Source organism: Podarcis melisellensis, assembly GCF_964234715.1.
Source record: "Podarcis melisellensis genome assembly, chromosome: 12".
In the NCBI taxonomy this organism is placed as follows: Eukaryota; Metazoa; Chordata; class Lepidosauria; order Squamata; family Lacertidae; genus Podarcis; species Podarcis melisellensis.
The window spans coordinates 24,706,787-24,721,337 of record NC_138544.1 but is presented as its reverse complement, the minus strand read 5'-3'; the positions used below and the strand labels follow the sequence as shown (position 1 = coordinate 24,721,337).

Below are 14,551 nucleotides of genomic sequence, written 5' to 3'. Positions count from 1 at the left end.
TCTCTGCTGAAACATCAGAATAATTGTGGAACCTGAACTTCTTAGAAGCAAACTACAGGCGAACAATATAATAACCTCCCAGAATGTCTCCAGTACAGTACTGAATTCTCAACGTGTCCACAAGTGGGATGAAAAGTGCATACAATTACCAATTAAAATCAATAGTACAGGAAAATTAGCAGCCACTAGCAGAAGAACTCTAATCAACTGCCTAGCCATTTGACAAAGTCCATTGTAACAGCAAAGGAGCCATCACAACTTCAAGTGCCAATGAGCCAGATGGCATTACTGGAAAAATTATGCCCACAGACTGGCAGCCTGATCCTGTGATCACTGCCCAAGGGAAGTAGTAATGAAAACAATGAATAGTTAGATGTGATAGAGTAAATCAATTATCACCAACTCTCTGCAGCCTTCTCCCCCCCCCCCCAAGATTACTTTAGAAACTTCTTTCTCCTAACTATTAAGCACCTGGTTAGGTGATCAGGTTCTCATCCATTCTGATGACAAGTTAACTGCCAATGGAAATGGAATAGAATGAGATATAATGTTTTTTTTTGTGATTGACAATGCGACATCTCCTAATTTGGTAGCTGGCAATTATTGGGATTAGTTAAATGTATTTCTAAGCACTGCCATGGAAAGCTTCCTACAGGCATTGGAAATATGTGCACCGTGAAGCTGCATTTTGTGCTCTACTCATTTGGCAAGAAATCACTGAGAAAACTCAAAAGCAAGCAAGGAAGCTTAAGGGCAAGAGCTTCTGCATTATGGCTTTGGAGACAAGGCCTGTAGCCTCCCCTATTCCCATCCCTCGCAAGACAATGGGGGGGTTAATATCCTACTGGGGCCAATGGGAACCTTGTTCAAGCATAATTGCCATATGGGGGAACGATCTCGTTGAGATCACAGTTTAACCCTCCTCCAATGCTGAAATCTCAAAGAAGATTCACCTCCACTCCAATAGGAGGCTTTTAAAAATCCCAATTCCTATGGCAGAGAAAGGGATATGTCAGCAATCTCTGTGTATGAACAGATGACCATGAAAGCAAGTGAATTTGCACTTTTAGCTTTGGTCTCATATGCTACTGATACGTGACTCCTGGAAGTTTAGCTGTAATGGAATGAGGCCCTCAAGCTGGAAAAAGTTCCCCACGCACAGTGACCCAGCATGCAGAAAGCTATAAGAATATAAATGCAGCCCGGCTGGATGAGGCCATAGGACCATCTGATCCAGCATTCTGTTATCACAATGGCCAGTCAGATGTCAATGGGATGCCCACAAGCAACCTACACAATTAAGGCTGAAATACTATCTGAAGCAGAAAAGGGAACACTGGACAAGTGTGACACCCTTTCTCCATTACTTTTCCAAGAAACAAGACATGATACCCAGTGTTGTTTCTGAGTCTCTTTCCCAACTTCTTGCAAAAAGCAAAAAGCCAAGCAACGGTAATACCACTGCTTCCCTGAAACATCACTTGCTTTAAGACATTTTTTACTATGTCAGACAAGGCTGGTCACAGGTTCTACCACTCGCATGCTGCTATAAAGCCCATAGCCAACTATTTGCAATGAAACATGATGGCCTTGCAAAGGAAACCGAGAAGCGGTGCAGTGTGATGCATCGAAGTGAAATACAAACGAAGGGTTCAGAAGCAATGAAAGATGTCTCAAACAACTGAAGTTTAAAATTTAGCAGACTATGAGAAGGAGGATTTGGCCAACAATGGCCAAAAGGGTACGGAACATGTTTTTACCTTTAGAAGCTTGGCGATACAAGGCAGAAGGAAAACTCTGGAGAAGTCATAAATGCAAGGTGGCTGCAAGCCAGTATAGATCCTTGATGGCAAGAAAAAAGGATGGCAAAAAAGTGTTCGTGAAAACAAGTTACAATCTAATAGGGGTCAAAAATTCCACAAAGAAAATAGTGAACTAGGAATCAACCCAGTACACCTTCCTCAACAGTGCTGTAGAACACAGCCCTAAACCAGAATTGTGCTTTATTATGATTACAACTCCTACAGGACTGAGAACCTGTGGCTGTCCATTAGCTCAGTGCAAGTAAGGGTAGTTGGCACCCTAGGAGAACTCTGAGTCACTGCCCCTCTTCCCTCATATTATAAGCCTCTGCACATGGTAAGAAAAAGGACACTTTCTGCTTGTCCCACATCCTCTACAGCAGGCATCCCCAACCTGCGGCCCTCCAGATGTCTTGGCCTACAACTCCCATGATCCCTAGCTAACAGGACCAGTGGTCAGGGATGATGGGAATTGTAGTCCAAAACATCTGGAGGGCCGAAGGTTGAGGAAGCCTGCTCTAGAGGAGCTGGGGTTCATCTCAGATTAAGTCAAGGTGTGGGGGAGAAAGTCAATACAGTGGTACCTCGGGTTACATACGCCTCAGGTTACATACGCTTCAGGTTACACACTCTGCTAACCCAGAAATAGTGCTTCAGGTTAAGAACTTTGCTTCAGGATAAGAACAGAAATCGGGCTCCGGAGGCACGGCAGCAGCAGGAGGCCCCATTAGCTAAAGTGCTGCTTCAGGTTAAGAACAGTTTCAGGTTAAGAATGGACCTCCGGAACGAATTAAGTACTTAACCCGAGGTACTACTGTATAAAGGAGATTGCTATACTCAGCATCAATTCCTGCAAGTGCGGAAGCAGGAAGGAAAGGGTGGTACAATCATGAAACCTGCTACTAGTTGTTGTTATTATTTATTAAATTTGTATACCACTCGATGCCCATACATAGTTGTAACTGTAGTGTATGCATGCATTTCTCTGTGCAGTCATTGGCACACGTATGACTGAGTTGAGCTTAGGCCAGCTTGCATGTAAGAGAAAAGTTTGCCGTGTAAAACTGCTGCAGTTTTTCTCTGCTTAAAGATAAAATCATCCTGCCGGTTATAAATCTATAGTAGACGTGTTTGCATTTTAATATTTGTGGGGGGGGGGGGAGAAGAGGGAAAATAGCACGTCTCTTTTCAAGAAAACAGCAATGCTAACAATGTATTGCAAATAAAACCACACCCCTTAGCTTTTCTGATTTCCAAGTATATCAAAGGAATGGTTATAGCACCATCAAGTCAAGGTCTATTCCTCACCACAGACGTATTAAGAAAAACAACGAACGCGCAACACTGTTGTACTATACAAGATCCTGTCATTTGTTTTGCAAGAAACCCGGTCGTCAATAAGTTTTTTTAAAAAAAAAAATCCTATTCAAAAATCAATTATCTGGAGTCTTTTGTATAGAGAAGTACCACACCTTTCAGACAACTGGTATTAATGAGCAGGCATGACTATAGAATCTCCATCCGTTTTTCTGACAAAGCGGCAACTACTCCAGCCTCTCATTGAAATTCCATTAATCTGGTGCAGCCGGCTCCAGTGTGAAAATCAAAACTCCATCTAACCCTTTATCAGTTCACAATAACCTACCAGTGAACTCTGCCTGTTAGCATATAGCAAGTTATGATTTGGCTATCAATCAGGCTGCGAGCCAATAAAATAAAAGCCGGCCAGGAACAGGGTGTCTGGCGAGAATTCTGCATCTTGCTTTCTTCTGAGGCCTGTTCCCTGGCAATTCTTTCCACCTTCCCCTCATCTTGCTGAAACTCTTTCTCTAAGGTGTCTGGGACTCTGCACGCTTCTCCTCCCGTGCAATTTAATTGCTGCCGGCAATCAAGACAGAGCATCACTGAAGTGCGCTTGAATTTCATTAGAAGATATAACTTATGCCACTTTACTACAGTACCTAATAAACCATAAAAGAAACCCAAACACATATGGCTGGAGGGAATAACTGGAAAATTAGGTGGCCATTGGGGAATGGGATGAACTTTTGAACCAAGGAAACGGTGGGGTGGGGGATATTTGTTAGAAAACAAAGTGGGGGTGGGCTTGAGGAGGCAGACTTTAAATACATATAGAGATATGGAGGGGGCAGAGGGTTGATATTTTCAAGCCGTACAGAAATTTATCGACATAATAAAACAAACACATGTTTATAGCTTATATAATCGATCAACGTTTGGATCCCGTGTTCATGCCGAACACTTGGCGACAACCGAAAGGACAAAACAACTTCATCAGATTTGACAAAAAGGCCTTTTGATGACCTGGGCTAACTTAGTTATACTGTAGTTACTGTTAAAACTAATTACCTTCTTTCTAATTAATGCACACTGTTAGTCAAAGGTCAGACAAAAAGGCAGGATTTTTTTCCATACGACAATGTACCTACAGTCCTGCAAGCAGATTTTTGCTACACATTCTCACTTATCTTTCGACAAAACCCCAAAGTCAAATCAAAAGTTGATTTATTTATTTTTTAAAACTTGAAAATGGTGCTTTAATTCTTTAGGTGTGCAATAATTACTGAGTGTAGTGGTTTCCATTTAAATGGAGAAAAACAGTTTACTGGGACATATAGCGATTTCATTCTTCTCAATAAGTGTTCTTGCAATATTAACACCCATTTCTGAATCTGAATATTTTAGGTGTGCATGGAGATACTGAAACAAAGTTTGTGCATTTAAAAACACTGAATGCCAACAAAAGCACAAAAAACTGAAACAAGTCTGAAGAGAAACAATGGGCTCAATTTGGTGGAAGTTGACCTTAAATGTAACTCCTTTCTCTGTACACAGAAGCCTTCGTGATCTGCTGGCTACATAGAAATTAACACAGATTTGCTTATTTTAACTTAGGGAGCGGATATCAAAATGTCTGACATAGAGCAAAGCGAACACAATTCGCACCAGAGAAGGATAAATCTGATATTTAACCGAGAGACAAACAGCAAAATTCATAATTGCTTAGTTTGTATATCACAGCAAACCATAGTCTGAAATTATGGTTTAACTTGAATGAGCAGCATGCTAGTGTACACTGCTCAAATGCACCTGCTACACGTCCTCCCCCAGCTGTGAAACAAACCATGGAGCAGCTGCCTTAGCATTACAAACTGATCAGCGCTTACACTTAGTTTCTCTCCAACCCCCCCTCCAAAAAGACCCCACCAACCTGAGCAGAAACCAATACTAAAATAGCCATTCCACAACCGGTTGCCCAGACTGGGAAAGGAAGGAGCAAAGGGGGTGTTGCATCTTTACTTTTCATTTAATAACCGATAATGTTTTTAATGTCTGATTCACTTTTGGATGGTGACGTCCATCACCCTGAATTTTTATTTTTTAACTGAAAGGCGGCATAAAAAAAAATATCAAAAATAAATAAATAAAATCAGCAACAAAGTTGGAAACTTCTCAAACAGATGACCTGCACATTAATATTGGTGGTACTTAATACTCGAGCATCAGCACCGTCAAATTCGGTTTGGCAAACAAAAACGGTTGTCCATTTTTAAACAAGCAAGGAGAAAACATTTCTCGCAACCCCTTCATTATGCCCAGTGTGCAGTAAGCCATAGGCAGAAAACACAGCTGCATATTTTGTTACAATATAAACCACTTCTGTCTTTGCGCCGTTTAACGCCAGGGGGAGAGGGGGGAGAGATTCATCTAAAAATTGCACAGAATCTGTTTTGCCAACAAATATAAAAGGGGTAGTCCAAAGCTAAAGGTTATTTTATTGCTCGTTTTTCCTTTACTGTAGCGCAAGTTGAATTCTGCAGAAGAGAACTCCAATTGCAGAGTTCTATAAATGTAAAGATCCTGTTTTCTGAATCAGTTGTTAGAATGTTCATCACTTATGCACATATTTGACTTATCCCTGTTCTGCAATAGATATAATTTTATACCTCATAAAAGCAATATATGTTTCCAAAGGGAATAATCTGAAAAACATAAAATGTGGAGTAGCATGTTGCAGGGAAGCATTATTTTCAAACAGCAATTGAGTTGGAGCCACACAGTTTGATCATCATATGACAGAAATGAAGAAAAAGTTGCTCACTTCCAAGTCTAAAATTCAGAACAACTAATTAGTATACACTGTTATGTGCATGCAAATTGTGATCTATCAACACTGTCAACTAGCAGAAAGAGATAGCTGCAAACAGTGATGCAATGATCCCCATAGAACATTCACTTGTTCTTATCTTCAAAAATGTAAGAATGATTAAAATTTGATATATAATAAACTTGGACTGGGGGGGGGGGAGTACTGCTCAAATGTAAGCACCAAAAATTGTTTGATCGAGAAACGTCAGTACATTAACAGGAGGACACACCATAAGAACAATTAATTTAATATTTTATGAACTCGCTCGGTTTCAAGTGTGCCACATGCAAAAAAACAAAAATCCATCAAATGAATTCTCTTTCATTATTTATACACTAAATAAAACAAGTACAATAAAATTAAGGAAGAATCTGATGCTGAATTAAGAAGAGATTTGTCCTAAATAAAAGAAATCCGAGTGTATCCGTTGCTGGTTCATTTGTGGGAGGGCAGGGAGGAAAAACTAAGAGATCTGTTTTGGTTACTGAAACAAACAAGCAAGTGTGCATTTTTTAAAAATCCCACTGTATCTTATTTTTAGCCACTAGAGAGAGCTCTTCAGTTCCTTAAGGGTCTTGTGAAGGTAAGGAACAGGACCCACATGGTTCGCTGCTCATCTGTTTCCCAAGAATTGCACCAGCTCAGAGACACTGGCGGCCAACAAAACTCCCAAATCACTGTGATTATGGTACCTTGAGACAAAGAGAACCACTTACCATCAGAAGGGCTTTCATCCTCTTTATCACAGCGGTCAGATGCTACAGAGATATTGTCAGGAGGCACAGGGCAAGGGCCTTCACGCTCTTCCCCATCTTCAAGTTCTCCTGCACAAACCAAAATATTTATCAGGAGTTAAAACAGGCTCCTTTCAGTTTAATTATACACATATTCATCACAAGCTGAATTTCAAAAAAAAACAAAAACCAACCCGGATCCAACAGTAAGCTTTCCCCTCGATCCAGTTACCTCAGAAGCATGGTTGAGATCAAAGTTACAGTAAAGAACAGGGGTGCCAACTTGAATAAAAATGGGGGAGGGGGACCAGATAAGCCTCACCCCACAAAATTAATCACAAGATGTGGTACACATACACCATTTGAATGACAATGCCCAACAACTTGGGGGGGGGGCTCAAATATTTTATTGGAGGGGGCAATAGGATTTGGCTCCTACGGTAAGTTTACCAGATTTTTTCCAATGAATCCGGGGACACTTTTCAACTTCAGTCGGAATGATAGGATTTCGTAAGGGGACTGATTTGTAAATCTGGGGGCTGTCCCCGGGAAACGGGGACGTCTGGAAACCTTATCCTATGGTAAAGAATGAGAAAGAAGAGTTGGATCCAAAGTAAAGTTAGCTGAGCTTAAAATCATAAAATGTGATGTTCGAATCATGGCTAACATTCCATTAATTTAAGTTGAAATCCCCATTCAGCCATGAAATTCACTGGGTAACCTGGGGTCAGTTACTTGCTCTACCTCACAGGATTGTAAAGATAAAATGGGGAGGAGGGCGATAGCTCTGTACGCCACCTTGAGCTCCTTGCAGGAAAGGAGATATAAATGCAAAAATAAACTCAACTTTACTCTGGATCCAACATGAAGTGTTTGAATGAGGAACGGCTTGTCAGCACTATCTAGCTACAGATTCCATTAACTACCATAATATCCCTTCCAGCAGAAACCCAATGCAATAATTCATTTATTAACTGGGGGAGGGGGGGGAGGAGGACCATGTTTTATTAGCTACACAGCAATATGTGCTTAAACGTAACATTTGATTTAGTGCTTTCTCTGACCATTCCAGCATAACAGCCACGCAACGCTGACATGCCATTGGTTGCACAATGTAGTCAGGTTTCCCTGTAGTAAACATTCGTTTGCTGCGGCAGCAAATCTTGGGCCATGTGTGGCATGACATACTTGTGACATGAACGCTTCATCACCCATCCACCTGCCAGCTCAACCTATATCTATCATGCCATCACTCAGTCCACTTTTCAGCAGCCTTGCGGTAAGGTAAATGCCACATGCCAAACTCAGCATAGATCCACTCAACACATGCACTCACATAACACCCGCTTGGTCATATGAATGGGCCCTTTAGCCTCTGCCGCTTGTCAAATCCATGGCTACTTGAACATTCGCTTCACAGTGTTGATTTGCAACAATAACCAACTAAAGTGTGTTGCACTGAGCCCCATTACTATTAGGAGCAGAGAGGTTACACAAGGGATTAAAAAACTTCTCTTCAGATGTTGTAATATAAATGTAAAATGCCCTCCGTGAAATATTCGCCTCCTAAAGCATTTTTTTTTTTTAGGAAGGGCAGAGCACAAAATAATAATTAGTGTCCAAATTCCACAGCAATTTAAATCCTGCACAACTGCTATTTGTCTAGCTCACCTTGTGCTGCCCCAAAAGCTACAACTCCCAGGGCTTCTTTGTAATCTGGATGTGTCTTAGCTGAATCCTCCACAATGTACAGAATCAAAATAATTGCAACTATTTCTGGCTAACGCATGAGTGCGCCTTCTGAGTATCTTTCAGGCCCTGGAACGCTGATGAAAGCAACAATTACAGCTTACAGAAAGAACAGAATATCCCCATGTGTTTGAAAAATGCAGTCTCGCTAATCCAAAATCTCTAAACTGAAGTTTCAAAGTGTTTCTTACATACATTATAATACTCTGTGAATTTGAATCATTAAGGAATGATGAAAACAGGAAAGATAAAGTAACAGAGGTTTGCTCAACCTCATTTTGTCACAGAGTTGTGAACACAGACCACAGCCAGTGTGGAATCACAGAAACCTCTGTCGTAAATGGGAAGCAAGCCAAGCAAAGGCCAGATCACATGGCAATTTCTTTCTAATTTTAAGGTCCACCAGCAGGGATCCACAAATCCCCAACCCCATAGGCAATTATTCGTACCTACGGGACTGCCTCTCCCGGAATGCCCCACGGGGGACCTCAAGGTCCATAAATAGCAACACCCTAGTGGTCCTGGGCCCTAAGGAAGTCAGATTAGCTTCAACCAGAGCCAGGGCCTTTTCAACACTGGCTCCGGTCTGGTGGAATGCTCTGTCTCATGAGACCAGGGCCCTGCAGGATCTGATTTCTTTACGCAGGGCCTGTAAGACAGAGTTGTTCCGCCTGACCTTTGGCTTGGAGCCAATTTGATTCCCTCCCCCTCTTTCTTTTTCCTTTCTCCTCTTGTGATGGGGCTGCATTTTAATATTTTAATGTTGTATTTTAATCTTGTTTTTAAGTTGTATTCATTCAACTTGTTTTTATTGTTACTTGTTAGCCGCCCTGAGCCCAGCCTTGGCTGGTGAGGGCGGGGTATAAATAAAAATTATTATTATTATTATTATTATTTCTCCACTATTGATAACTTACTTAAGGAAGGTATCTCTGTACTAGATCATGAAGACCAATGATAAGGGCGGGCAGCCACAGAACTTTAGGAAGAGGGAAAGTGCAACGGCCTCACTTTGTGTTGCTAGAGTCTCACAACACAGACTCTAGTCACGACCAGCTGCAGCCCAAACTCCAGTCTTTCGGGTGACTATCCTAGGAAGTGTGCATGCATATGTAATAAACGTGTATGCATATGTAATTAATATCAATATTCAACACATATTTGAAGAAAGTATTCAAGCCACATTACATGCACTTTGCTGATTGAATACTTTGGGGTGGGGAGTCAAAAATTTTACACAGAACATAAAATTAAAACAGAGCACTTCTTATGTCATGTATACTAAATATGTCAAAGATTATTATTAATAATAATAATTTATTTATACCCCACCCATCCGGCTGGGTTTCCCCAGCCACTCTGGGCGGCTCCCAACAGATTAAAAACAGAATAAAACAGCAAATATTAAAAACTTTCCTAAACAGGTCCCAATCAATTTATTAGAGCATTGGAAAAATGTCTAGCCCACATCACTGACACCATGCCAGCCCACAGTGTTGTACTGCCATGCTACTCAACAGCTGATAGATACCAAGGGAGAACTGAAAGGAAAGACATGGGAGAATGGGGTAGAAAAGAGAAGGGACCGAAACAGGGAGAACAAGCTAAAATAATGAGGAGGACACCCATCCTTTCCCTGGTGGCTACTTCCTCATATTCTTGGAGGAACAGCAACTGGGCTCAGAATCCAGCTCTCCCCTCCAGCTCCTGCAGCTGACATGAGAGATTTGGTTCAGAGTGCTGCTCTCCTGTTCCTCTAGTACATTGGTAGTAGAACCATCCACAAAGAAAGAGGCGAGAGTCCAGTGTGGTATAGTGGTTAAGAGTGGTAGTCTCGTAATCTGGTGAACTGGGTTCAATTCCCCGCTCCTCCACATGCAGCTGCTGGGTGACCTTGGGCCAGTCACACTTCTCTGAAGTCTCTCAGCCTCACTCACCTCACAGAGTGTTTGTTATGGGGGAGGAAGGGAAAGGAGAATGTTAGCTCCTTTGAGACTCCTTAGGGTAGTGGGATATCAAATCCAAACTCCTCCTCCTCCTCCTCCTCCCATTTCAGCCTGTTCACTTCCTCATTTCTTCTGCTGTTCTTCCCTACCAGAGACCTCGTCCACTACCCCACTTTTCTGTGCCTTCCCCCATCATGGCGCCTCTTGTGCATCTCTCCCAGAGGAATGAGATTCTGGCAGCATCCTTCGTGGGAGGCGGAGCCCAGCATGAAAGCGCTGAGATATGGGAAGCATAAGATACCCAACTACAAGATTGGCGATGGAAAAGGCCACTCCTACCCTAGGAGTTGAGGATAATGGCTGGAGGTTAACCCGAGCCTAGACTGTGGAGTCCCAACTATCAGCAAAGTTTATTTCTTTTTCATTTCCATGTGATAACGCAAATGGTCATATGGAACTAGTTTCCCCTTCCCTCCCTCTCGTTGATGGGAACCAACAGTGGCAGAGAACTCTTGATTTCATGCCCTGCTTGTGGTCTTCCCAGAGGGATCCAGTTATCCACCGTGGGAAGCAGGATGCTTGACTAGATGGGCCTTTGGCCTGATCCAGCCAAGCTCTTCTCACGGTCCTCATTTGGAAGTTGTATACATACTGGAGAGTTTGGATTCGGCACAGAATTTTATTATATGTTTTATGGAGGGGCAGACGCATCTCTGGTTACATTTCTCAATGTTGTGAGGAAAGCAGCACGAGGAATATATTTTTTAACAAGTACTCAAAGCCTCCAAGATTTGTGGAAAGGCATTAAAAAGCACCAGATGTCTATATCTGCTAAGTCTGTCCATTTAAAAAGCCAGCGTTAAGTGGGCTGCTTCCTCCTCAAAAGATTTAGACAAGATATACAGCATACTTAAAACTAAACCAAACATACCAATGCACTATTTCATGCAACAAAAAGAAATGAGCTTTTTCTATAACAAAAAAAGTGTTATAAGAGCCAAACAAAGAGTTCATGTGATGAAGGTTGCAACGCAGTTCACTTTAATATGTCCATATTTCCTCTTTAAAAAACAAAAACAAAACTCGTGTTACATATATATATATATATATACACACACACATATACACACACACATTCATAGGCCTAGCCCTACGGCCAACACTCTACAGCTTGTCAAAGGGAACCACATTTGAAACAATGAATGTTGTGCCTTCGTTCGGTCAGAGAAGTCGCTCTTGAGCTTCTCACCCAATAATAATAATAATAATAATAATAATAATAATAATAATAATTGTCCCCCTGACAGGTGCCTTGTGTCTACTAGCATACCTGGGAGGGGGAAGGAAATCAATAAAGCAAAGCGTTCAGTTGGTATCTATGTAATAGAAAACTAAACTACAAAGGAACAATAAGCATCAGGTAAATGTATCCAATACAATTTGCAGGCATAATTGAAAGCATTACAGCCTAATCAGACATCTAAAAGCAAGGCATGTTCAAACGAAATGTCTATAGACTCATTAGCGGGCAGCCATTCCATTATAATCATGCATAATGTCAGCGATGCCTTGAGCCTGTGCCAATGACAACAGCATAAATTTTGCATCTCATTTCTGCAGTCATAAAATTAATGATCAGTTTAAAAATACTTCTTTATAAAAAGTTATTACACAAAGAAAAAGCACGAATGTGTCCCTGTGACATAGCCAGGAGGATAATTAAGAGGCTAATGCTCATTAATATGGCTTCCCCAGAACAACCTTTGATTTATCCTAGAACTTTAAAAAAAAAGTTTCATTAATTAAACACATTTAATGGTTACCGGAAAAAACGCACTGTTCGTATTTTCTTTCGTCTGTGATTTAATCACTTATGTTTTGAGGGTAGGATGCTTTAATTTGCTCACAATATGACACACAGTACCTGACCCTTCTTTATTAAATAGCATCTTTTTTCATTTATAGTATTATTTGCTTATCGATCCTAGCAGATAATGGTGCTGGACTAAATACGGGAAGCTAGTCACTTAACTCCATTGTTAATGGAATTCCCAGTTATCGCAATAAAGATGTCAGATTGACTTTGCATCAGCTTCATATCAAGGAATCGGTATTTTATAGTGTCTTATATGTTTTCTAACACAAGTGAACTTTCTTCCGCCTATGCTCTCCACAACAAGCAGAGCGTTTTGACATCATCAATATTTCCTTTTGTCACAAAACCCGCAATAAAGGAGCCATCAACATATATTTCAGTCAATACGTTTGAAGCAAACTGTTGCTGCTCTGAGAACCCACCCCGCCTCTCAGATCCCTAGACATATGTACAGTGTTCACTATCTAACGAACCCATGGTCTCAAATTGCTCAGAGTTCCATCTCTAAAAAGTCTCTTCATCTTCTGCTATATCACATTCCATTAGGAATTAAGCTGATCGTTTATCCCGCAACCAAACACCTTCTGCAGTGCTCTTAGCAAATTAACCAGTTGTGTATCTAATCATATACATTTTAGACCCTTTAGTTCCTAATTTCATTTCTTTTTTAAAAAAAAAAGTCTTTCTGCTATTTTAAAAACAAATAGCTATACAGTGGTACCTCGGGTTACATACGCTTCAGGTTACAGACTCCGCTAACCCAGAAATAGTACCTCAGGTTAATAACTTTGCTTCAGGATGAGAACAGAAATTGTGCTCCAGCGGCGCAGCGGGAGGCCCCACTAGCTAAAGTGGTGCTTCAGGTTAAGAACAGTTTCAGGTTAAGAACAGACCTCCAGAACGAATTAAGTACTTAACCCGAGGTACCACTGTACTTGTCTTTCATGGTAGTTTGGCACCCCTGTTTATAACCACAGCAGTACCTCAGGTTAAGAACTTAATTCGTTCTGGAAGTCCGGTCTTAACCTGAAACTGTTGTTAACCTGAGGTACCACTTTAGCTAATGGGGCCTCCTGCTGTCGCCAGGCCGCCGGAGTGCGATTTCTGTTCTCATCCTGAGGTAAAGTTCTTAACCCACTCATTTCTGGTGCTTTGGCCTGTATATTATTTAGATGTGTTCCCCACAAAAGGGAAGTCCAGGTTTTGAACTTAAGGAGCAATTCCCTTACCACCAATAACAGTTAAGGACATATGTATGTATGAAGCTCCTTACATAGTGTCAAGATTGCTGGCCCATCTTGCCCAGCAAGGACATTGTTAGAGGGTAGACCGGGCAGTGCAATCCTTGGGTCTAGTATCACCATAATTTCCCTAGTATCACCATTATCTGGTAGGAGGTGACTGGGTGTGTCATAAGGCAGAGTGCTGATGAACCCCCAGCCACTCATTGTCTTAATTTGCCCAGGGGCTTATGCCCAGACTCCTTCAAGTACAGAGCAAGTACAGGGGGGTGCTAGTAGTGCAGTGGAGAGTGTTGTTGTTGTTTATTAAATTGCTGTTGTTTATTAAATTTCTATACCGCCCTTCATCCGAGGGTCACAGGCCAGTTTACAATACAGTTGTACCTTCGAAGTCGGATGGAATCCATTCCGGAAGTGCATTTGACTTCCAAAACGCTCAGAAGCCAAAGCGCAGCTTCTGATTGGCTGCAGGAAGTTCCTGCAGCCAATCGGAAGCCCTGTCGGATCTTCGGGTTTTAAAGAACGTTTGCCAACCGGAACACTCACTTCCGGGTTTGTGGCGTTCGGAAGCCAAAACGTCCAAGTACCAAGGCATTCGTGGTCCAAGGTACAACTGCACAAAAATACAAACCATAAGGTAATGGGACCCCTGACCATTAGGTCCAGTCGTGACCGACTCTGGGGTCGCGGCGCTCATCTCGCTTTATTAGCTGAGGGAGCCAGCATACAGCTTCCGGATCATGTGGCCAGCATGACTAAGCCACTTCTGGCGAACCAGAGCAGCGCACGGAAACACCGTTTACCTTCCCACCAGGGCGGTACCTATTTATCTACTTGCACTTTGACATGCTTTCGAACTGCTAGGTTGGCAAGAGCAGGGACCGAGCAACGGGAGCTCACCCCATCGCAGGGATTCAAACCGCGACCTTCTGATCGGCAAGTCCTAGGCTCTGTGGTTTAACCCACAGCGCCACCTGCATCCCTTATACAAACCATGGTAACAAACAAAAGCAATAACCCTGACACACACAC

At 41.9% G+C, this 14,551-nt stretch overlaps 1 protein-coding gene across 1 annotated transcript in view; it reads right to left on the bottom strand.

Moving 5' to 3' along the window:
- Nucleotides 1-14,551, bottom strand: part of SKAP2 (src kinase associated phosphoprotein 2) — a 102,649-nt gene that overhangs the window by 76,195 nt on the left and 11,903 nt on the right. The window contains exon 4 of the mRNA XM_081883415.1: nt 6,690-6,797. Within this exon, the coding sequence (XP_081739541.1) occupies nt 6,690-6,797 (108 nt within the window). The remainder of the gene's footprint in view (nt 1-6,689; nt 6,798-14,551) is intronic.